The 25,265-nt window shown below is 46.7% G+C and overlaps 6 protein-coding genes across 6 annotated transcripts; 4 read left to right on the top strand and 2 right to left on the bottom strand.

Moving 5' to 3' along the window:
• Window positions 1-418: 418 nt before the first annotated feature.
• Window positions 419-2,742, bottom strand: N7479_001699 (uncharacterized protein; the record flags this gene model as incomplete). Its single annotated transcript, XM_057249396.1, has 3 exons — window positions 419-1,882; window positions 1,949-2,274; window positions 2,328-2,742. 3 exons carry the CDS (start codon window positions 2,740-2,742, stop codon window positions 419-421), a joined length of 2,205 nt encoding a protein of 734 aa, XP_057113828.1.
• A 615-nt stretch (window positions 2,743-3,357) lies between these two features.
• Window positions 3,358-4,331, top strand: N7479_001698 (SUR7/PalI family protein; the record flags this gene model as incomplete). The annotated part of the gene is made up of 3 exons (XM_057249395.1): window positions 3,358-3,480; window positions 3,535-4,074; window positions 4,125-4,331. 3 exons carry the CDS (start codon window positions 3,358-3,360, stop codon window positions 4,329-4,331), a joined length of 870 nt encoding a protein of 289 aa, XP_057113827.1.
• A 6,354-nt stretch (window positions 4,332-10,685) lies between these two features.
• On the top strand, window positions 10,686-12,651 carry N7479_001697 (dynamin family protein; the record flags this gene model as incomplete). Its single annotated transcript, XM_057249394.1, has 7 exons — window positions 10,686-10,814; window positions 10,864-11,117; window positions 11,192-11,339; window positions 11,400-11,476; window positions 11,534-11,575; window positions 11,625-11,718; window positions 11,767-12,651. Coding segments are annotated over 7 exons (1,629 nt in total), but the record flags the coding sequence as incomplete, so codon positions are not given.
• Window positions 12,652-13,987: 1,336 nt separating this feature from the next.
• On the bottom strand, window positions 13,988-14,452 carry N7479_001696 (uncharacterized protein; the record flags this gene model as incomplete). The annotated part of the gene is made up of 1 exon (XM_057249393.1): window positions 13,988-14,452. The coding sequence occupies one exon, from the start codon at window positions 14,450-14,452 to the stop codon at window positions 13,988-13,990; it is 465 nt and encodes a 154-aa protein (XP_057113825.1).
• A 1,145-nt stretch (window positions 14,453-15,597) lies between these two features.
• On the top strand, window positions 15,598-19,273 carry N7479_001695 (ribonuclease H family protein; the record flags this gene model as incomplete). The annotated part of the gene is made up of 2 exons (XM_057249392.1): window positions 15,598-16,897; window positions 17,448-19,273. 2 exons carry the CDS (start codon window positions 15,598-15,600, stop codon window positions 19,271-19,273), a joined length of 3,126 nt encoding a protein of 1,041 aa, XP_057113824.1.
• A 1,760-nt stretch (window positions 19,274-21,033) lies between these two features.
• N7479_001694 (uncharacterized protein) lies at window positions 21,034-24,374 on the top strand (the record flags this gene model as incomplete). Its single annotated transcript, XM_057249391.1, has 3 exons — window positions 21,034-22,015; window positions 22,084-22,719; window positions 22,771-24,374. The coding sequence occupies 3 exons, from the start codon at window positions 21,034-21,036 to the stop codon at window positions 24,372-24,374; spliced, it is 3,222 nt and encodes a 1,073-aa protein (XP_057113823.1).
• Window positions 24,375-25,265: the final 891 nt, after the last annotated feature.

The raw sequence follows: 25,265 nt of genomic DNA, 5'->3' as shown, positions 1-25,265 counted from the left end.
TGGATTGGCGTTCTTCTGAAAGCGAGATCATACAAATCAAACGACGTCCGAAACAGTCATATTCATGGAATAGGGGGCTCGCCAGGTCACCAGGTCACCAGGTCGTGGTAATAACTGGTAAGCATTTACCAGTAAATACTAGTAGTTTTTGGTAGTTTACAGGGGTTACCATAGGAGGGTTTTGGGGGGAAATAAAATTGTCTAACCTGGTGAGCTGCTCACCAGGTCAGAAAAAAAAATACGATTCCACCATTTTCTAGTTGTTTTTAGTAATTACTGGGCTACTAGTAATAACCAGGGAATTTTGGACGTAGAGTCTGGGAAAGGAACCAGGGATGATCTGGTGACCTGCTTACCAGTTATTACCACGACCTGGTGACCTGGTGACCTGGTGACCTGGCGAGCAAAACGCCTATATTCATGTTATACTATCTTCACCCCCCGGGAGATCCATATCGACTCGATATGCGGAAATTTCTTGTGTCAACTCATTCAGGCTCATATTCAACCATTCTTTGGCAGAAATAAGTTCAAGTTGTTCGTTCCGATTCAAACGTCGCTTTTTGCTCGCCGTCTCGTGAAGCACCGTTTGAAACAGATCCGCTCCGATATATTCGGCATGTAAAATTAGAAACGGATTCCGTACGTACAGCGAATAACAATCTCTTCCGTTGATGCCTCGTGTCGGATTATCGCGAGAATATATATGGAAATGATATTTCGAGAACCCTTCGAAGAATTTATTCAAAGCGGATTGAATGTTTGGTAGCGGTACGTCTTTGTCAGGCTCACCAGGAATGATGAACTTCATATTGAAGCGGCTCGGTGATTGAATATTCACAGCTGGAGCAAGTGAAGTGGGATCAAACTGCGGAGTAGAAAAGACGGAGAGCACTGTTGCTTCATTTGCTTCTGGTGGAATGATCGTATTTTGAATTAGGTCATCAAAGCTTGGGTTCCATAAAGAAGGTTCCTGAGGAACTGCCTCGTTGTTTTCAACTTCAGGAACGAATTGACTGTCATGGTCGTCTTTGAGATAGCGGAAATATGCCAAAAACACCGATCGTCGAGCAAATCCTGCAGTAACTCGGGGGGAGCTCCAAGGCCGTTCCAATACCTCCCGCGAGAGTGCAAAATGATCTGCCTCCACTGAGTCCCTATACGGCGTTCCATTTCGTCTTTCTACCGGTAGGTCTTCCTCTACACTTGCGGGATAGTCACACGGTGTGATAGGGGATAATTCAACCGGGTGAGCCGGCAGTCCATCCACAAGAGGGGTGCTGAAGCCTTTTTCTCTGACAAGCCAAAAGAGATGTTGCCAGAGTTTCTGTCGTTCGTGAAGTTCTTCAATGGGTGTCGGCCCGAGTTGTGTCCCAGGCTTTGTCCGCGTGCGGCGCTTGTGATCGGTCATTTCGAATCCATACTGAAAGCTGAAACGCCAGAAATCATAAAGATCCCCCCGAATTCCATGCTGGCGATTTGAAGTCATGACAGGGACACCTGTGTAATATTGTTCCCCGAGTTCTTCGTCGATAGTCATCTTCCGATGGGGATCAGGAATGTAGAGTTGCTGTAGTACACTCCGGCCTACGTCTAGACTGATCCTATCTTTGAAAAATGTCCCCAGTGTCGGTATAGGGTACTGGATCTCTTTCAATCGTTCCCAAATTCCAGTGCGGTCTTGAACATCTTCAATATCAGGGAACAATTCTTCCTTTGACATTCGATCTTCCAAGAACCGCAAGTCCCGAGCAGAGACCTTGGGCACACGGGATTTCAATAGTTGGATGGTCACGCCGTCTAATTGCGCCAAAAGATCCCGCCTGTCCCCCATTAAGCCAAAGAATGTGCTTTTTATGTGGTTAAGGTAGCATAGGAGAGGCTGATATATCCACTTAGTCTTTTGATCATTTGGCTTTGAGAACTGGAATTGGGTTCAGTATCTTACCTCATCACAACGCATTGACACCAACTTGTGGAGTAGCCCGATTCGCATGCCCTCCCAGATACCCGCTATAGGGAGCAGCTCATCGAAGGCTTGGGGCAGTGTAGGATGTTTGAGAAAAGCTCGCAGATATTTTCCCTTTTTGCTTCCAGGAACCCTTTCTAGGGCAGCCCACCAATGGTTTGCTGCGATCCTGTTTACCGGGCCGTCGAGATATCCTTCATAATACCGTATTCGCTCATATATAAGCCCATCCGGAGGCCTTTGGTCATTCGGGAAGCGTTCCCGGAGTGATCGGATAAATTCTTCTTGTAAAGGTTCTTCGCCAGCTAAAATGTAATCAGGCAAAGATATTCTGGAGGATAGCGACCTCTTGACGCACCTGTCTGCTCTGTAACATAAACATCCACAATCCACCATGAATTGCTAGAGCTGAGCTTTTTCCGGGCAGCAATAATTAAGTTCTCGTGGTCCTGTCCGCGCAGCTGGTAGTCGATATCGACATCCAATTGATGGAATTGTCCATCTACCAGCCGTGGCCTAACGCGACGTTGCCAATCACTTTCCGGAACCAATACAGGTACATGGCATTCCTCCATCAGGCGATGGCACCCTTGAGTGTCCAGAATTCGCTCAAGACGAGCGATATTTTGGCGGTTGCTCATTTGCCGCTTGAAGTTTTTGTCGAATACGAGACGAGAGATATCAACCCGTGCTGCCATTTTGAAATGTTCCTCACGATAGGTAAATACTGTGTACTCGGCTTCTTCCACTTGAGCCTGTGTTAAGCGTGTCATTTTGTAATGTAGTGAACGTGGTATGTTTGAGCTTGTCTGCTGAGGGGGTGGGACTTTTTAAATACCCTGAACGAAAGAGCCATTTTTACGTGTTTGCCATTTCGTCTGAAATATCATAGCAGTCATCAAATTTAGGCTGATGAAGGTATACGTTCCATTATATGAAATGAGGTGGTTGGTCTTCCCCACAGAAGGTTGAGGGAGTCTATTTCCGCCGCTCCGGCTAACCTATTAACCTCAGAAATCAGGCGTTATCCTCTCTGCCGTCCACTCACTGTTATGGCCCCAATCGTTATAGTAAAACCTACTATAATGTCATATCAATCGCTCTAGCCGGGTCTAACCAAATCTAGCTGAAATCAAACATTTGAGGGTCAATTTGCCAACCGCGAACAGCACTTAAGGATGGACGTGCCGTTTCCACTTTAATGAGTACATGCGACGGGGGGCTCCCGAGTTCCGCTACTTTGAGTTAATATATTTTCCTATTCTGACATCATCCACATCTTAACGGTTCTATAAAGAACACATGGTTTCCACATGCTCGTGCGGGGCGCTTTCATCGAGAATACCCTTGACACTGACTTCCCTAGATTCCTTGGTGGCATAAATAGAATGCTGCGACACGTAGGAAAGATGCTTCCCTTGGCTTTCTCTATAGCGGCCTTGGTCTGCCTAGCCATTGTCTTTGCGGGATGCATATCGACCTCTTCTCCCAATGAATTGTACTTCTTAAAGGTAGCTAATATCCCATAAAACTCAAGGAATAGTTAGCTAAAGCCAAAATAATAGGTGGAATTTATCAATTTTCCAGAATTTGGGAGCGTTCATCCTCGTCGCTCCCTCGGTATTGCCGCGGTGGACGGAATCGATGTTGCAAACAAAGCCAGTAGTGAGGCCAACAGCGTTATGAACAGCGCTTCTACTGCTGTAATTTATGCCTCGGGCGCCGCAGAGACTGCAGCGAGCCAGATGACCGATAAGATTCAATCTTTATCCAACGAAATAAACTCACACCTTCCGGGTTTTTATTCTGTGGGACTTTGGGGATATTGCCAAGGCCAGAAAGAAACATCATCTTATTCCAATTGCTCGCAACCCAGTACCTCCTTTTCGTTCGACTTGTTAAGCATTTTGGGCTCGGTTACCCCAGTAATCGACAGGGTGCTACCAGATGAAAATAACAAATTGCTTGCTGGATATCACGGTGTCTCCCGATGGTCAACCTCAGCTTACATCTTGGGCTTTGTTTCAACATGTGTGGCTGTTGTTTTCGGAGTCACCACAATGTTTTTTTCGCGGGGAAAAATATTGCTTATCATTTCTTCTTTGGTAAGGCGTCGTAATTAGTGTCTGGATAAAATAAGCTGACCATTGCTGAGTCTGCAACTATTTTTGTCGCCGGCGCATCCATTGGCGTTACGGTAATCTACGGGTTGATTACGGGTGCTATACAGAGTATCCTTCATCCTCTGGGAGCCGATGCAAGTTTCGGGGCGCATTCTTTTGCTGCAACCTGGCTAGCAGTAACATTCTCTTTTGCGGCACTTTTGACATGGCTGATTGAGATGTTTTGCTGCTGCATTTGATGTGGTTATGGAATAGTCAGCAGGTAAGCTAAGGTGTAGACTACCGTGTTACAGAATCGACTTTGATAAAGAATAAAAGAGATGGAAGTGGCGAAGGTAATTTCGATATATCTTTTACCTGTAGATTTCCACAATTTCTTATGATTGCAGAGGATGCTGTCGAATGCCAAGGTTCGAATACAGGGCTGAGACAGGGTAAAATTCTCAGAAAATCATGTGACTAATGGTAGAAGCGACCGAGAGATAGCGAGAGAAAGGGCAGATTCGGTAAGAAATATGTCCGATATTGTTATCTACTCGGACGCTTCCGGACGTGAAGGCCATCTTGGAACTGCCATCGTCGCGCTCAACGACCAGGAAGAGGTGGTGGAATCTCAACAGGTACGAGTGGGTCCGATGGAACGCTGGTCGGTCCACGTAGCAGAGCTCATCTTCTACGCGGTCGACATGGTGTTCAAGCTAGCCTATCGGCGCACAAATGTCGGAGATGGAGTACGGTCAACGGCAACAATCTCATGTGACAGCAGATCGGCCTTGCAAACAATCCAGAACCCAAGTAACAAATCTGGACAGCGAATCGTCCATGCAATCATACAGGCAACCTCCGAGGTTCAGGCAGAGAATATCAGACCCCGCCTGCAGTGGATCCCAGGACATTGTGGGAATTTCGGGAATGATGCAGCAGATCGACTCGCTAAGGAAGCTGCGCAACCGGGTAAAACCCATCCCTTTCGACACGCGGGAGACAGTCGCGCACGTGCCGATAGAATGCCCGAGGCTTCGAATACTGCAGGCGGAATTGAGAAGGAAAGTCGGGGATGCGATGAACAGCGTGTCGAGCCTGCTGGGAGGCTCAAACGAAGATGAGAAAGGTAAACCAGACACCGTGGAAACCAATGCCTGCAGGATGAAAATGTCCAGTTCTTCCTGCAGGTTGCGTCGAAGTACTAACCAACTACACCATTGCCACCACCGCTTTATTAAAAGGCGGGTCGGGATGAGTTTCACCATTTGGTCTGTCCAATGGTTTCTCAAACTCTGTTTTAGTGTACTGTTATAATGCCTTCTATGGATTCTAGGGCTACAGGTTTAGGACATCACATCAAAAGAAGCCAATTGGCTAATATTATGAACTTATATGATTCTGACGGCTTCCGAGCTTGAGCCTTTTCCAGATCAAATGTTCCGTGGTATTGTTCTATTGTGGGAGTTACCGTGGCGCACTATTGAGACAATGTTTTTCGAAACGATCATGCAGTCATCCATGGGATTTTTTTAGGGGATTGATAAACTCACCCCCCCTTTGGCTAATCTCACCCCCCCCTGCCTGAAATTTCTGGTATTAAATCTACCGCCTTCTTAATCGGGTGAGACACTGGAAGTGATAGCTGTTTTTGTATACCGCTTTCTACACCGCCTTTATAGTAAACTGCGGGTACCTACAATTTATATGTGAAACTCTAACAAAACTAAGTCACTTTTGTCCTACCTCACTTTATATATCAAGGACTATACCTAGCACTAGCGCTTAGCCAGGAGCTGTACCAAGTACTATAATAGGTAGACTATACGATTTTTTCTCATTAAAATGTATATTTTATTGCTATACTAGCTACCTGAGGCTGTAAGCGACCACCGGGGGTGGATACGCGTATAGGTAGACTTCCGCAAAGCTCGAAAAGCCCGAAACCCGACCCGACCCGACCCTCAAAAGGGTCGGGTTTCGAGCCTAGGTCCAAAGCTCGCAGCGGGTTTCGGGCTTTTAGGTTAAGCCCCCAGCTCGAAAGGGGGGGGGGCCATCCGAGCCTAATCCTCCGGATCATATGATTTATGAAACTTACAGCATGTTTAGAGGCTGTTTTTTAGCCTTTAATAAATGTAATATTTAAATCAATTTAGTTCTGAATAGTAGATCTAGATTTAAATATATAAATTACAGTTTAAATTTAGAGAAATTAGTTATTTAAGAAATTAAATAAATTACAGAAGTTCATATAAAATTGCAGTTGTAGTATAGTGAGTAAATATATATCTTCAAATTCAAAATAATAATTTTATTACTTTTTATATTCTCTCACTTTCTACCGGTCGCATTTAGTTTAAATTTAATATATATATTTCAACCCTCTTTCTCTTTCTATATTTAAAATTTAAATTAAATATACCTAGGAAAAGCTGAGATACAGTGATTACAGCATTAATAACTAAGCAGTTTTATGAATGCCAAGACCATATATTTATACAATTTCGAGCCTAGGGGGGGGGCCCGACGGGCCCCCCCCTTCGAGCCGGGGTCCGGGTCGAGCCCAAAAAAGTTCGACCCCCGGCCCGTTGAGGGTCGGGTTTCGAGCCCGGAGCTTGGGCCCAAAGTTGGGCTTTGCGGAAGTCTACGTATAGGTGATGATTTGCTGAGCGAAGCAGAAGCAAGTTTAGTCCGTATTTGATATAGTATAGGCTGATAGCTAGGCTGATAGCTAGGCTGATAGCTAGGCTAGACTGCGACTAGACTGCGACATCGCCCGTCCATGGGCACTAGAAAGTGTCCACGGCCCGTGGGCCTTTTGAAATTTGACGCCCATCGCCCACCGTTATGCAAAATTAATGCAAAAATTACCCTATTAGGCTATTTTATGTACATAACTAGTTCTTGGCAGTATCCACCTTGCCAAGAGTGCCCGCATATGTCTTGGCGACGCTAAAAGTGTCTCCACTTTGGTGGGCGTTGTCGCAGTCTAGTAGGAATTATATAAATATAACACTAATTCTAGTATCTTATTAGTATCTTATCAATTAAATCAAATCATTTGAATTATTTCTCTACAACTTTACTTATAAATTTGTAAAGAAAGTAAAGGAACAAGAAAATGAAGAAGAGGAAGAACATATATAATGATTCACGTAACTATAGCTTCAAGAATCCAAATGTTTACAGTCACTACGTATAAGTGTTAACACCCCTTTGAGACCCATCTATTACACCGCCCAAACGTCACTCTACCGCCTAACAAACGCTCATACAACTTATGCCATAAGGCACCCAATTGATCTGAAGCACCCGTTAAGAATTGCCTCTAGAATTTCCACATTAATTTCTATTTAGGAAGGCAAATTTTTGCATAACAAGGCGGCTTTAATAGCTACCTAGTGAATCTTGAGGGGATAATTATGCCGGCATAATATTACGTAACTACTCTATGTGGGGCCAAGGGTGTTAAGACTTATGCGTAGTCACTGTATATACAGCCTGGATAGTAATCTCAATACCTAAAAAAACCAGCAAAAAATGTATTAATTCTGCAGTTGCGATAGATTGGCATGTTTGTATTGTTTGATAAATAATGGGGGCCCAGTATGGGCCTAAATGGGCCCTGTGGGTATAAGCCCATAACCCATCGATGGGCCCGAAGGATAGGCCCAAGCCCAACCCATTAGTGGGCTGGGCTGGGCTTTGGGCTTTGTGGGCTTTGCAGAGGTCTAGTCTGGCGGCGTAGCCGCCTAGCCGGCCGTAAGCCGTTTAAAAATTTCCCTCTCCTCTAAAAGGCCGGCTACAGGCTACACTGAGTTAAATAAGCACTCTACAAGATTAATCCCTGCTATCAGCCTAGCTTAGACTGCGACAACGCCCACCAAAGTGGAGACACTTTTAGCGTCGCCAAGACATATGCGGGCACTCTTGGCAAGGTGGATACTGCCAAGAACTAGTTATGTACATAAAATAGCCTAATAGGGTAATTTTTGCATTAATTTTGCATAACGGTGGGCGATGGGCGTCAAATTTCAAAAGGCCCACGGGCCGTGGACACTTTCTAGTGCCCATGGACGGGCGATGTCGCAGTCTAGTTAACATGTATCCTTTTGGATATATTTTCCCACAAAAATGTAATAAATCAAATATAAAGAATAAAATAGAGTGTTACTAATATTATAGAAGGAATATTAATAGTAGTATACGTGGTGTAGAGTATCAGTACATAGTAGTAGTACCTTGTCACGGATAAACTATGTGCGCTATAAACTATGTGCGCTACTATATATATTGGTCCTGGGCATGTCAGAGTAGACTGCGACATCGCCCGTCCATGGGCACCTCCTAGGTGCCCATCGCCCGTCCACGGTGGGCCTTGGGCTATTTGGATTTTTGAGTGCCCGTCCATAACGCCCAAGGCCCACGGGCATGCCCACGGCGGGCATGCCCACGATGCCCACCATTATATAAAGTTGTCTTAAATATATATAAAAATTAGATATATAGTAAATTATAGTATATATATTTATATATATCTTATTAAAAATCCGGAATTATGATTGTAAATATATAAAAAATATAAATTTAGTTGAAATATTTTGAAATCTGTCAATAAAAATCACGTGTTGCGCTAATTTTGCTTACTAAAAAGGCCCACGGGCGCCCACGGTGTCCATGGACAATGGGCCCTAAGGGTAGGGCCCGTCCATGGGCGTATTGATAGTGCCCATCGCCCGCTTACATAAGGCCCGTGGGCACTGCCCACCCGCCCGTCCATGGGCGATGTCGCAGTCTATGTCAGAGCATGAGCTCTGACATAATGGTCTTTTGGCCGAGTTGGAGAATGTGCGCCCAGGCATATCCTTTACATACCTATATAGGTATGGAATATATATATCTATTATCTTAATATACAACTACTACATATATTAAAAAATTCGAGGAGCAAAATGAATTAAACAGCTTGTTCTACTATATATAGATATATTATAGGAAGTACAATCAAAAATAAATTAATTATTCTATATAATCTAAGTAAATATACAGATATTGTGGCAGAATTAGTGTTGTGTATCCTGTATACAATGTAGAATAAGGGGTGCGGTTTAGTTGTAAAGGATATGCCTGGGCGCACATTCTCCAACTCGGCCAAAAGACCATTATGTCAGAGCTCACACTCTGACATGCCCAGGACCAATATATATAGTAGCGCACATAGTTTATAGCGCACATAGTTTATCCGTGACATTAGTATGGTAGGTTTTACGCTAAGCTTTCAAGTTAACTTCATGCAGAAGCACTTGATTATATAATACTAAAAGGGCCACGGTGACCCCCGTCGGATACAGGACTTGGGAGAGGTTATCGTGACCGAATTCAATGTGGTACCCTGGCTTGTCATTACATAAGACCCCCGTTGACTGGAACCCGTGGAAGTAGGCCTACATATATTTGAAATATTGAAATTTGTTACAGGGTGGATCGAAATCAGTTTCACCACCTAGCTTGTAGAAATTGTTTTTACAACCCTATTCTGAAACACCCTAATCCTGATCTAGCTTAGCGGTATTTCAAGGATTGAATTGTATGGAAATGTGTCCCGTGGTACGTCCGACATAGTACTGGAGATAAGATACTACAAATCTGTCCCTTCCTTTTTCGAACACCTCTTTCAGATATCATCACCCCCTTCGTCAATGCACTTTCATCATAGTAATCGGACCATTTACCAACCGATAGTGCGTGCCAAACAAACAAATCAAATCGAGTTGATTCTACGGTAGGCATGGTTTGGCAAGTCCTCAATTCTGTTGCCAATACATGTTACATAGCGTGGAGCATTGCTCTAAATGATGAATGCCTTTTCGGGGAGTTCCATGGGAAAACAAAAGACTATCCCTGACCGGTGTGATCAAGGAGTAAGTCGCCTTTTTCTTTATGAGAGCTAATCCCAACGGGGCTCATCTGCAACAAAATAAAGTTAGCGGCAGCAAAACTGAATTATTCGTCGAAAAAAGCCCCCGAGACAAAATTCGATAATGCGTTGTTTCCTTGATTCCAGTATTCCTCAATTACATGAATTGGTACAAGAATGTGACTTCCTTGAAGATGCTTCGAGCGGCATTCTTTGGTGATTGCTTCATATTTACCGCAACTACAGTTATTGAGGGGACTCATGTTGAAGATTACATTGGCGAGAGCTCCCTTCAGGCAGCCACCAAGAATCTTCATATCACTCAACCCGTGTTTTACTCAGTAGGAGAGAGCAGAAGATATTCATGTGTCTACCACTGTAACCTTACCGGGAAAGAATTCCATAATGTAGCGTGGTATCCTATTGCCAATTGCAATATTTTGTTCTGTCATTGCGAACTTCAAGCCACTTGCAAATCAGGCACAAAGAAAGTCGGCCAAAGAATGCTGCATGCATGGGTGTAATATAGTTACATTCAGTCTTGTGGTTGGAATGGGCTTGAATGCAGTGACCAAATGATGATGAATAAAAGGATCCCTAATTCTCGCCAGGCTCACCACAGCATCTAAATCAATTCAATCCCCTCAGACCTGCCATTTTTTCTTTTCTCTCATCCTCAACATCGGCAAGGAAAATGACTAGGAAACGTGCTATAGATCTTACAGGGGCAGACGGGCTGGACAATGAGAAGCGAGTAAGGCTCTTAGGGGTCATTGACCGACTTCGAGAACTAGGCATCAGTGAGAATGTCTCTCTTCCCCAGGTAAGTGAATATATCAGATCCGCCCATGGACTCTACTGATCAATTGTAGCTCGTTGTAGTTGGCGATCAATCGAGCGGCAAGTCGTCCCTTCTAGAAGGTTTGACGGGTCTTTCATTTCCTGTGGCCAGTGACCTCTGTACAAGATTCGCCACTCAAATCGTTCTTCGTCGATCCCCAGAAGGGGAGGGTCAGGCCAGGATTACAATCATCCCAGGACCAACTTCCCGACTCGATGAAACCTTGAATCAAAATCTTCTCACCTTCGAAAAAACCCTCGCCGCTGCAGACTTCGGATGCCAAGAGTTCGAAGACATATTCGATTAGGTCAGGATCTCATTTTCCTGGCATTTTAGGACCCCTGTTGATATCATAATAGGCTGCTTGCTGCATGGGCATACCGGGACCAAAGGCGAAGAATTTGGAAGATGTCGAAAAAAGATTCTCAGATGATATACTCAAGATTGAGCTCTCAGGTCCAGATCATCGGCATCTCAGTGTTGTGGATGTTCCGGGTCTCTTCCACAGTGAGAAGACCCTGTATTATTTTGATGACGTTGCTAATCTCGAAACAAGATCCGACAAAGTTTCAAACCGAAGAGGACCGTGCCATTATCCGAAAATTAATCGAGGATTATATGACTGACAAGCGTACCATCATCCTGTAAGTGAATACCTGTCAGAGGGTCATGGAAGAATTGTAGGGCTTACATATGGTCAGCGCAGTTATGGATGCACGTAACAATCTTGCCAACCAGGAAGTGTAAGGAAGGTGCTCCCGGTTCGGTGTTGAAGGTGCTCACTTATACTAGGTTTTCAATGGCACGTGCTGCTGACCCAGCAGGTAAACGTACTGTTGGAATCGTCACCAAATGCGATGCTCTGCAGGCAGGAGATGAAGCTGGTGTAAGTGTTTAATTATATCGATGTGAACGCATACTGAAAACGCATCAGGTGTTGCGCATCGCTAAAAATGAGGTCGAGCGTCTCACTCACGGATGGTTTGCTGTACGAAACCGCTCCACAAAGGAAATTCAAGAGGGTATAACTATCGAGGGCCGACATCGAAAGGAAAAAGAGTTTTTCTCAACGGTGCATCCTTGGACAGAACTCAAGAAAGATCGAGTTGGTATCAACGCCTTGAAGTCCTTTCTGGGCCATCTTCTATACGACCACATTCGCTCTGAATTTCCTGCTGTCGTGGCAGATATCGAAAAGCTTTCTCTTGAGACCCAGAAAGAGCTGGAGATCCTCGGACCTTCTCGCCAAACCCCTGCAGAACAGAGAAGGTTCTTGACTCGCCTAGCATCAAGTTATCAAAATGAAGTTGATAGAGCATTGGACGGGAACTATAGTGCCGACTTGGAAGCACAAAGCCCGCTCAAGCTTCGTATGCACCTGCGGCAGCATGCAGATGATTTTGCTAGATCAATGGCTACAGGGGGTCATGCCAAAGTTTTTCGTACAATTCAAAATGAAAACGACCCGGAATTCAGCCGACTAGCAGGTGACTTGGAAAATATATACGACTGGATACGACGTTACTACCTCGAGTCGCGCGGCTCTGAACTACCTGGCACTGTCAACCCTGTTGTGCTCCAGAATATGTTTCGCCAACAATCCAGTCCGTGGGCGAATATTGCGAGTATGTATCTCGAAGAAACTGCCTCTGCAGTGCACTCCTTTAACCAACAGGTTTTGGCAAAAATCATACCCGACAACGATGTGAGAGAGAAAATAGAAAGGGTTCTATCTCCACCCGCAGAGGAGACATACCGCCAGGCCCACGACCGGCTGCTGATGATAGTGAATGACGAACGAGGAGGAATCCTTCAGACTGTGAACCACTATTTCGCTGACACTTTATCCTCGATCCGCCAGGAAAGAGTCATAGCCAGACTTGAAGGTCTCGGGCTCGAAGACGGCTTTGATTTCGACATGAAAACAGTATTGAAAGGTGTTCACTTGAGCAACGAACAACAGGCCGTTTTTGACATACACGATATCTTGAAAGCATACTACAAGGTGGCTATGAAGCGCTTCATGGACAACGTCGTCGTTCAGGTTTCTGAAAGATATGTAGTGGGGGAGGAAGGCCCAGTGAAACTGTTTTCACCCGATCTTATCGGTAGTTTTGATGATGATATGCTGACGGATCTTGCGGGTGAAAACTTCTCCACAGCAAGCCGGCGAAACGACGTGTTATCCATGGCTGCACGGTTGAGAGAGGCATTGGACATTGCAAAACGCGCTGTGCTATGACTTCAGGTATGCTGAGTGGCATTTAGTGGTTGGGGAGCCTCTGAGCAACATGTAAATTTCCCCAATAGCGCGGCTGACTCAACATCTCGTGTGTAATTCTTCTGGGCATGGTTTTTTCCCACTGGGTTTTCCTATCCACCAGCGCGAATGCGAGAAGAATCTTTTCTTTTTTGTTCCTGTTGCACCTGCGCTTGCCTATTCACGCGGTTTACGTGTTTCGATATATTTATGTTTATTTGAGGTTTTCTATAATCATCTCGATAAAGTGGAATTTCACAGGGTGGACTACTACGCTACGCCTGGAAAATGACCTATGGCTTAAAAATCCCTCAAATCAATTCGACCGCCGATAATTAGCCAAAGCATTTCCGATATCCATTGATTTCAAGTGTCGATCATTATGAGAACCAAAAAGTTACGTGGCTCGCCGTTTCTTCGATTGCCTCAAAAGAGAAGCCCCCAGCTTTGAGAGGAGTCACCGAACCATTTATCTATCGGATTACAAAAGGAACGTTCTAGAAACAACCCAGACTATTCAAAGTTAATACACAGGCTATTTTTGTTTTGTCATTTGTAACTGTTTCGAATTACCGCCAAGACAGGGGCTAAGGGGAAGAGTAGCTGTAATAAGTATACCGTGTTTCAAGAGAGGGTTCGAGATAGATTCTCCGTGTGCAAGTGGGGAAACTAATTTCGATCCATCCTGTAGTTGCTTCGCTTCGCTCAGCAAAATAAACTAGAATTATATGGTGGTGGCAGAATGTATGGCAGAAAACTCCATATAGGTAGAAATATTTGGCAGAATCCAGTATCACACCCAGTTAAGAAGGCGGTATAGTTAATACCAGAAATTGCAGGCAGGGAGGGGGGTGAGATTAGCCAAAGGGGGGGTGAGTTTATCAATCCCCTTTTTTTAGAGGTCATTCACTGGTAGCATTATAAACTGCATCGACCGGGGGCTATCACAAACACCCTGGGATGCATCAGCTTCAGACTTCCCGGCTGTTTGTACCGTATCGGTAAATTTGAAAGCCTCACGGGCCGAATAGCTGGGGTCCAACTCGCAAAACTCTTCACAGGCTAACTGCGCCTTGAGTGCCTGGTCAGCCAGGTCGTGCACCGAGACTTGAAGTTCTTGTGCGACCTGGTAGACGAGGTAGAATTCGTTATCGGAGAAACCAAAAGCGCCGGATTGGTGTAGGTGAAGTAGGTCCTCGGACGCTTGCTCGGCCTTGTCCTGGAGGTGTTTGAAAAGGGCGTAGCAGGTACGGAAATACACATTTTCTCCCTGTTGTCGGCCGATCTGTCGAACGATATCGACAATTTCCTCCATAGCGCTCTGTTGATCTTTACTCTGATGTGGGAAGGTGGCTGTCATTTTTGGCGGCGGTGATAATCTTATACTGTAAAAATTCCGACAAGAACTCAATTGCTGGAGATCCAGGACATGGAGAGTCATTGCTTGGCACCAACTCATTGAGAAATGTTTAACCATCATGTAAAGCCTTCTTTCGGGGCCGGTTGAGAAACTTGAAAAGACTTCCATTGTTTTAGCCCGAATAAATACTGTTGTGAAACCGGTGGGCTACTTGACCAGAATTGAGGGGTGGCAATTAGTGGCGGCGTTGTTGGCCAGCTTTGTAAAATTGTCCTCATAAACAAAATTGCTTAGATCGGAATGCACCCATTATTTGATTATTTCAATATGATGGCGTGAGTTCATGTGTCAGTTATTGATAAGCGTGAGATAGACCGAGGGTAAGCCAGCCAACCCAAGCAAACGATAGGCTATCGCTGACCGCCACATAAATGATGCCCCCCAGAAATGGGGTGCCAAGCATGGTTAATTTCCGTACCGGTACCGCTTAATCTCCTAACCACCCTCTTATAACAACCCTCTCCTAACAACCCTTTCCTAACAACCCTCTCTTAGCCATTCTTACTAAAAGCCATTGGTTAATGTCATTTGTTAACCGTTGCACGATGTCTGACCTTCTCTCTCACGATGTTTCCTACTACAGTGAGTCTCGAAATCGGCTTGACCAGTACACACTCACACTCTCTCTTCCAGCCCCACCGCCAAGACTTTAGCGCAGATCATTTATTGAGCGGGCCGCATCAAACTGAGGGGCTCAGTAAAATGCGTCGTGTATATTGCAGTAACATGGTACATAAGATTACATTACGTGTACAGTATGAGAGGGAAGCCCATAGATTACCATGGAATCATGGTGGATCTCCACGAGTCATGTGGGGAAAGGCCACCTTGCGCTAGTAACCTGATGATCTGCTGGGGGACTTCTTCTTCCCTCTCCTCTTCCTTTGTGCGGTGTGTGCTATCCATCACTTGCGAGGTGTCTCTTTGGCCCAGAGTACCTCAACAAGTGATATTAGCGGCCAAGGACCATCCTGACCAGTTGGCGGTTGTTTGCAGGCGAACAATACCCTCAACGGCACCGAATGGTGTAAGCCTCAACTAATTATCACTCACCCTTAGTCTGTCGTTACCGTAGGCCCAAGAAAATGACTACCAGTTCTCTCGTTAGCCATGATGATTATGGCGTTCAACATCTTGACCAGTGGGTCGATACATCACAATATGCACCAACACCTGGCAACTTTCGTTGGTCATCCGCCTCCCCTTCCGACATAAGCTGCCGTAACGTCGATCCCGTCTCCCCTGTTGATTCCGCCTCTCCAAAACAAACTGCTTCACAAAAGAACGGTCTTCCATTACTCCAGTACGGTGATTGGGAGGAAGGTCGAACATACGACGAGGATCCACCGACTTGTATCCACTATTTGATCGAGTGGAAGATCACTCTCAATAACAGGACGGTGGCGAAAGATACAGAACAAGATCTGGTTCTAGCCCCTCGGTATCACTGGAGACTTTTTTTGCAACCAAAGCTAAAGGAGCTACTTGTACGAAAGTATCCGTATCGAAAACTTGAATCGGATGACACGTCTATTGTCGTATCCGCCACTCGGCAGAAAGGCTTCACTCTGAGATTTGATGGAACCGACATTAATTGGGCCTCTATAGAAAAACAGCTTTTGGATTGGGGAGACCTTTTTCTTGCTGGCAAGAAACTGAGACTGGTTATCTCATTCAATTATATGGAGAACACTTCGGCCTCAAACGTAAGCGGCAGGACGACTGATAAACGAGGCACTTCATCTGCTACCCAGCGGATGCTTCAAGAACGAGACCGACAGATCTATGCCGAGGAAGCAGCTTCTGGAGAGCCACCTGCCTGGAAAGAGGTATATGCTTTAATGCGCTGTCCTGGGTCCTGCGAACTGGGCCCGCACTGTTGGCAGGATCCTTATGGGAAAAAACACTATAAACTCTACCGGGATCAGCTGGAGAGCTTGGTGAAATATGTGCAAAGCGGTGGGATTTTACAGTCGCATGACGATGTACCTGGAATGATTCGTGAGCAAATCTATAGAGCAGAGAGACAACGGCTCGACAGACCGCGGGCCAATAATCGATCTACCGCCGAAGCAAGCTACCCTCCCATTACTATCACAAATGTGCTTCCCACACAAGCTCCGCAAGCACCGGGGTGGTCAACATCCACACTTCCAGAGGACACTACTGCGTCTTCGGTCGAGGTTCCTGCCATCCAAATCCCAGGCCTTCTTGATGTTGCTGTGAGAGAATACAGCAGCTGGCAGCAGTCACGTTTGGGGGATGAGGCATTGAAAGCCGAGGTCAGGAAGGCGTGCGATGTAGCCCTAGATGATGGACTAGACTTGGCGCAGATTGATGAAGACAAAGATCCCAATTATTTCAAGGCGCGTGGTGTCAAGTGGGGTATTGCTCGGCGTTTTGTCAAGGACATTAGGTACTGGGCAGAAAAATACAACGGATGCGAGAGAAGCGAAGCGGATATATAGTTTGAGCATTAGTTATTCTAGTGAGTATTGGTTATCCTGGTGGGTTCTTTTCGGCGTCTACAGTAGAATTCGAAATCAGTTTTAACTCTACACTCTTACTTTTTATGTCCCGGACCCTAAGTGGAGACACGCTAATCTAATTTTAGCTCTTCCCCTGTTAATCCATGTAGGGCTGTATTGTATTCACTGGTAACCACAATGAGTCATTGTTATAGTACCGTAATTTCATGTAGAAACCGATGGAATCCATCGTGCAAACAGGGTCCCACCTTCGTTATGTAAAATACAATGTCTATTCTTGGAAATCACAGATCTACCACTATTCCAAATATGAACTAGCGTGTTTCAGATTAGGGTTCGCGAATCAAGTCGCAAGAGTTGCGGAGTTAAAACTGATTTCGAATTCTACTGTATATAATTCTCGCCCCTCTCCCCTATTCTGTTCGCATTCTTCAACTCCGACCTAGTTGACCAACCTGTCAACTCTCACGGCGGCGCATCCGCCTTTATCGATGACTACTTCCGGTGGCGAGTAGGACGCTCAGCCGAAGAGAACCTCACCAAGATTCAATCGGAAGACGTTCCCCGCATTGAGGCATGGGCCCGTCGAACTGGGTCTTGCTTCGCAGCCGAGAAAACCGAACTGATTCACATTACCAGGAAAAGACGCGAACAGCTTCAGGGTCAAGTCGTTATGAACGGGAAAACAATCGAACCGTCGCCCACGGCCAAGCTGCTGGGGGTGGTGTTCGACCAGGAACTTCGCTGGAAGGAACACGTCCAGCAAGCGATCAACCGCGCAACCAAGGTCAGTATTGCTTTGGGTGGGCTGCGGCATCTACGCCCAGAACAGATGCGACAGCTCTACCAAGCCTGCGTAACGCCGGTCATGGACTACGCGTCGACGGTCTGGCACGATCCTTTGCGAGACAAGACTCACCTACGACACTTAAACACAGTCCAGAGAACCGCATTGATCCGCATCTTATCAGCTTTCAGGACAGTAGCCACCACGACTCTGGAAGTAGAGGCACACGTTCTGCCAACGCACCTGCGCCTCCGCCACCGAGCCCAGAACACCATCACAAGCCTTCACACTCTGCCGCGCGATCATCCTATTTGGGATGCACTACGGCGAGCCCAGAAACGGAGGAACAACATCGGGTCGTACGCTCGTTTCCCACTGGCGGAAGCCCTGAAGACCATGAACCTAGAAAGATTAGACGAACTAGAGACGATCGATCCACGACCGCTACCGCCGTGGCGCGCCGAGTCCTTCACGGAGATTGAGATCGGGTCAGACCGAGAGACGGCAAGAGAACGGGCTGAGACTGTGCGGTCCTCATCCGCCATCGTGGTCTACTCTGATGCATCGGGACGTGAAGGCCACCTGGGCGCCGCTGCCGTAGCACTCGACAATAACCTGCAGGTTATCGAATCCCAACAGGTCCAAGTGGGACCGATGGACCGGTGGTCGGTTCACGTAGCAGAGCTGATAGGTATTTTCTACGCTGTCAGTGCAGTGTTCAAGATCAGCCATCAGCGGCCAAGAAAGGAACATGATGGAACAACAACGGCAACGATCCTCTGCGACAGCCGATCAGCGCTGCAAGCAATCCAGAACCCAGGAAACAAATCAGGACAGCGCATCAACCACGCGATCCTCCAGGCAGCCGCAGAGGTTCAAGCAAAGGGAATTGCGCTCCGTCTCCAATGGATACCCGGACACTGCGACAACGCGGGGAACGACGCAGCAGATCGGCTGGCCAAGGACGCGGCAAGCCCGGGCAAAACACACCCCTTTCGCCCGTTGCTGACAAGGAAGAGGGCGCTTATCCGAGACACCATCCGCGCTCAGTGGGAGCGGGAGTGGAGAACATCTACCAAAGGCGGTCACCTGCGAAAAATTGATAGCACCCTACCGGCGGCCTACACCAGGAAGCTGTATGGGAATTTGCCCAGGGGCCGGGCGTACCTGCTGACACAGCTACGCACGGGCCATAATTGGTTATCCACCTATGCCAAGACCTTCGGCTTCCGCGACAATGATCAGTGCGTGTGCGGCGCGCAAGAAACAGTCACCCACGTGCTGGTGGACTGCCCAAATCTGAGGGAAATTCGACGGAAGTTAAGGAGTGAAGCAGGGGACGCGTTCAACAGCGTATCGAGTCTGCTGGGAGGCTCAACTGAAGGTGAGAGAGGTAAACCAGACACCGTCTCGCGGGCTACGACGGTCAAAGCCGTCCTGGACTTCGCTGAGGCGTCACAACGATTCCAAAGTCGCGCCCCATGAGGGCAGCCTAATAACATGAGCGGCAACTAGGCCACGATAGGCCTCGACGAGGCTCCAAGTTCGTTTTCAGGAAGTGGGACATCATACATGTACATACACGGATATATATAGCTGCTGTAGCCTGTATATCGCTTTGCGAGAGGTCGGGGTAAATGAAATCTACTACTACTACTACTGTATATAATTTAAGATATCTTCCATGTCCCGGCTTGAGAAAATCAAAATTCATCGATTAATAGACCCGCATTTCGGAAATGACCCTCCGCGCTCGAAACCCTTGAACCAACCACATCAACGCACCATTCGAGAAATGCATCGAACCCTTGGTTTGGATTCATTTCATACTCATTCCACTTGCGCTTGATAAATCGTTTTAGCTCAGAGAAGAACTCTTCAATGGGGTTCAAATCCGGCGAATAAGGAGGGAGATATATCAGCTTAACACCGGCATCCAAGCACATTCGCCGGATGTTCTCTGTACGATGAAAAGAAGCATTATCCATAACGAGAACAGACTTTGGCTCTGGCCATCTATTACAATGCTGAAGGACTTGCTCGATGAAGTCTTCGAAAACATCGGCATCAGTCGCGCCTTGAAATACTCGACACAGGACCAGTCCATCTTGAGCATACGCAGGAAGTATCTGATAGCGTCTGTCCCTGTGGAATTTGGAGACCTGCACTGGTGTCACACCTAGAGGTGACCAACCAGTCCGTCGAAAACCGGCCCTTTTATCACAACCTGACTCATCCACGAAGATTAATTGGTATGACTTGAAAGAAGATATCTTGTGAAGGTAGAAGTCCCGTAGATCAGCATTGCGTTCCTTGGCAATCTGGCGTGCTGCTTTCTTCGACCATCCGACCGAAGCAAGCGCCCTGCTAATGCTTTGAATTGTCACATGCTTTCCAAATTCGTCCCACAGAAAGAGGGCCATCTCGTCTTGGTATAAGGTCGGCTTCTCTGTCAAATGTTCACAAAGAGCTTCGAGCATAGGTGGTGTGATGCTTCGCGGGCGTCCAGCACCATTTCGTGGCGCCCTAACGTTCCCGAATACTTCGAGGTTGGAGCGAATTCGTACTACGGATTGCTTGCTGCAGCCAGCCGCATGAGCCATCTCAGACATTGTTAGTGAGTTACTCTCGATCATGTGATGAATGAACTCGAGCTGCGGGGGTTTGAAATTTGGTGCCATAGTGCTCCAAACGAAGTGGAGTGGTTGTCTGAATGGTCGTGCAACGTGGACCTATTCCAGGTCCCGCAGGGGATTAGCCCCTGATATTACGGGCCGACGATAAGTCCGATGTTACCTGCGCCGATGAATTCTATGCGATTCCAGGGGATTCTCTGCAGTGTGATTGGTGCCTGGTAGGTGACTCTCAAGCGAAGTCATGTACTGTCAAGGCAGTTCATCTCATTTAAGAGCTACGATCGAGCTGATTCTGTATAAGCGGCCGTATGGGCGGACCGAGCCGGCTTGAGTTGACCCATTTCTAAAGTTTAATGCCAGCAGAACAGTATGCTGCGGTGGGCCGACGGAAACCACCGCGACTCTTGGTTCTTCCATGATAATTCCAAGGGCACGTGCACCACTTAACTGGCCGGGTGTGTAGCCTCGTCAACCCGCCTGCTCCTGACAAATTCCCGACCTCATTCCCACGACATCTGCTTTATAATAGTATTCTTCTCCCATGTTCCACGCAAACTGACAGGTCAGAAATCATTAGGTACAATCCGATCGTAGGGGAGTCAATACACTATGGATGCCAGGACTCGATCCCACAACGATTATACGGTCGGATGGATATGCGCCTTGCCAGTGGAGACGGCGGCTGCAAAGCTGATGCTTGACAAAATACACCCGCCTTTACGTCGCCTGCCAATGGACCAAAATGCATACATTTTTGGAAACATCGGAGAACACAATGTCGTCATTACTACCTTACCAACTGGCGCATACGGAACTACATCAGTCGCAACGGTTGGGATGCAGTTACTCTCTAGTTTCCACGCTATCCGCTTCGGCTTGATGGTCGGTATCGGCGGCGGAGTACCTAGCAGCTATGCAGACATTCGACTCGGGGATATTGTAGTGAGCCAGCCGACGGAGACTTCCGGAGGCGTGATCCAGTACGATTTAGGTAAAGCACTGAGCGGCGGGCAATTTAAGCGAACTGGAATGCTCAATCGACCACCTAAGGTTCTATTGACCGCTCTCGCGACTCTCCAGGCGCATCACCTCACGGAAGATAGCCAGGCTGTCGGATTTATCTCTAATCTGCAAGCCAAATTATCGCCCCACAAAGCTACTAAATTCACGCGACCGACGCAAGAGGACTGTCTATTCCAAGCAGAGTATGACCATGCCATATCTGATACGTGTATTGATTGCGATCGATCTAGATTGGTCTCACGAACCCAACGAGAGCACCAAGAACCAGTAATTCACTACGGACTCATCGGATCGGCAAATCAGGTGATAAAGGATGGCAGGCGGCGAGATCAGCTAGCTCGGGACTTGGATATATATTGTGTGGAGATGGAAGCGGCAGGACTTATGAATGACTTTCCGTGTTTGGTTATTCGTGGCATCTGCGACTACGCCGACTCACACAAGAATAAAGAATGGCAAGGGTATGCCGCGGCGGCGGCGGCAGCCTATGCGAAAGAGCTTCTCTTGGTGATTGCAGTCGATCAGATTAACTGCACACCAACTGCAAGAGACACACTCGCAGACTCTGGTGAGAGCATGTCAATAGTATCCCTTAAGTAATTCGAATCGATTGCTAAATATTGTTCACATATATAGTTCGCCGCTTTGATGTCCTTTTAGACCTAACGGCTGTGCCAGTAATTGAAAACTTCGTGGGACGGCAAGGCGAGCTAGAACAACTCTGGCAGTATTTACAGCCCAGGGATTCCCAGTCACGAAAGGTTGCAATTATTCATGGGCTTGGGGGGATGGGAAAAACACAATTAGCTATTCGTTTCGCACGAGATCACAAACATGATTTCACTGCCATTTTCTGGCTGAGTGGTAAGGACCGAGGCACGCTATTACAATCCTTGAGCTCTATCTTGCCCCGATTACCAGAACAGTCATCTACTGACGAGGCAATGAATGACGAGGAGGTGAAGCAACGAGCTAGACAAGTGTTAAAGTGGCTAGCAGTAGAGGGAAACTCACGCTGGCTAATCATTTTCGACAACATTGACCAATACTTCCCATTCAAAGGCCCCATTGGCGATGCATATGATATTGCTGATTTCATCCCTGGAGCCGACCACGGCTCTATTATTATGACTACTCGGCTACAAGGGTTGACAGAGCTAGGACAGTCATTTCCTCTCTATAAACTTAACCCTAAGGATGCGATTCCGCTACTCTTACAAAGCAGCCGCATATCACGGAAGAATATAGCTAAGGAGATTGAGAGCCATCCAGGTATTGAGAGGCACAATACTCAGATCTTGTTTATGATACTAATAAATGTAGATACTGTTGCTCTTGCGAACCGTCTAGATGGACTTCCACTAGCAATCGCTATTGCCGGAGCGTTCATGCGTGAAACTGGAACCAGTGTTCATGAGTACTTACAGTATTACCAATCATCTTGGTCCGACCTACAGCTGCAATCAAATCCTGAACGCCAGTACCAGCAAGGTAATATGCTGCAAACATGGATGATCTCATATCGCGAGATTCAGAAGCGCGACCCGAACGCAGCAGCACTGCTACTGTTTCTTGCTCATTTTGATAATCGGGATATCTGGTATGAATTGATACAAAGCAGCCACCATAGCTCAAGTGCCCCGATCTGGCTGAAAAGGACAATATCAAGTGCACTAGCGTTCAAAGCCGGTATGAAGACCCTAGTTGGGCTTTCTTTTCTTGAGACTAAGGAACAAAGCGGAAGCTATATGATGCACCCAGTGATACAAGACTGGTGCATTCATCTTGCCAGCAGAGAGAAGAATGTGGATCCTCTCCATCTTAACGCACTAGCGCTTATGTCTGTTGGGTACACTGTTCCCAGGGTGGGTGACAGAAAGTATCTCGAGCTTCAGCAGCGGCTTCTGCCGCACGCGAAATATGTGGGCCATAAGGACTGGTCAGAGGAAAATATCAGAGTATGGGAAGCGTTGCATCGATTAGGAAATCTCTTCCATGCCCAGGGAAAGCTTGACGATTCGGTTGAGATGTACCAGAAATCACTGGCTGGCAAGGAGAGAGTCTTAGGTCAAAATCATCCTTCCACGCTTGATACAGTCAGCGATCTGGGGAACCTCTATAGAGAGCGGGGGAAGCTTGAGGAGGTGGAAGATATTTACCGGCGAGCAATAGCTGGCTATAAAGAGGCTCTCGGTCCGGATCACCCATCTACTTTTAAAGCAGTCGGCAACCTCGGGAATCTCTACAGAGATCAGGGGAAACTTGAGGAGGCTGAGGAGATGTACCAGCAAGCACTCGCTGGCAAAGAGAGGGTCCTCGGTCGAGAAAATACTTCCACTCTCAACACGGTCAGCAATCTTGGAAACCTCTACAGAGATCAGGGGAAACTTGGGCAGGCGGGGCAGATGTATCAACAAGCATTGGCTGGCTATGAGAAGATTCTTGGTCCAGATCATCCATTCTCGCTTGATGCAGTTGGTAACCTTGGGACCCTCCACCGAGATCAAGGCAATCTCAAAGAGGCGGAAGAGATGTACCAGCGAGCCCTGATAGGCTATGGAAATTATCTGAGCCAAGATCACCCTTCTATTCTCACCATAGTTGGCAACCTTGGTGGTCTTTATAGAGATCAAGGAAGATTAGAAGAGGCGGAGGAGATGTATCAGCAAGCACTGATTGGCAAGGAGAGAATTCTAGGTCCATCTCACACTTCTACTCTCAAAACAATCAGCAATCTCGGGAGTCTCTACAGAAATAAGGGAAAGCTGAAGGACGCGAAGGAGATGTACCAGCGAGCACTGGTAGGCTATGAAAACGCCCTACATCCAGATCACCCCGTCACTCTGAGTATAATTGGCAATCTTGATAGTGTCTGCCGAGAAGAAAGTGAACTGGATAAGTTAAAGGAAGCTTGCAGCGAGAACTAGCTGGCTATCAGAAGGAAAGAGGTCCTGTAAATCTAGCGTGGCGTGTTATACTGTAGTGTTATACAGAGATGAAAAGCACAAAGCAGCTTGGACCAGAGGGGTCCATGGCATTCGATGGACTTTTTGCACGCATTATTTAATATGACGGAGTTTGTTAAAGCTTTATAATGTACAGGGTGGACTTTCTCCACATGACTTGCAGAGATCTACCATAGAATTCCATGGGCTTCTATAGGATTTCCTTTCATACACGCAATGTAATCATATTACTGTACGTATTGCTGTAACATACACGACGCGTTTTACTGAGTCCCTCCTTTTGATGCGGCCCGCTCAATAAATGATCTGCGCTAAAGTCTTAGCGGTGGGGCCGGGAAAGAGTTTCTCAGTGTGTATCGGTCAAGCCGATTTCGAGAACGACTGTAAGTTGTATTGGTTAGGTCCTAGACAATATACACAGACTAGGGCGGCCTCGATTCAGCAGCTGCTTCGCTCTTGCTATTCACCTTAAAAAGCCCAGTTTTCCCCATGTCCTCTCTCCAACAAGTACACGGCCCACGACCTAAATGGCTGAACCGAAAGCGCAGTCCTTGCACGATTTTGCAATTCTCAGTGTAATCAATGTCTTTGGATTGCTTTACTTTTACCTTTTTGTGCTCCATTTTCTGCTCTTCTATTTCCCCTCGTCCCCCAGAGGAATTTTAGACTCCCTGTCCGTGCTATTTTTTTGCGCAGGTGTTATCTTCTGGTGCACGTCCAGCCTCTTCTACCGCTTTCTAGATGCTTTCCGGGGTAATGATGCGGTAGAGTGGCAAAAGCTAGAGTTTGGAGCCACTTTAGTCCTAATTTGGGCGACCACCCTTCCTTCGGCGGTTTTTTTATTCCACACCG

Source organism: Penicillium vulpinum (assembly GCF_028829585.1).
Source record: "Penicillium vulpinum strain IBT 29486 chromosome Unknown utg000001l_segment0_segment0, whole genome shotgun sequence".
In the NCBI taxonomy this organism is placed as follows: Eukaryota; Fungi; Ascomycota; class Eurotiomycetes; order Eurotiales; family Aspergillaceae; genus Penicillium; species Penicillium vulpinum.
Note: the sequence above shows the minus strand (reverse complement) of the source record. Positions and strands in the feature narration are given on the sequence as shown.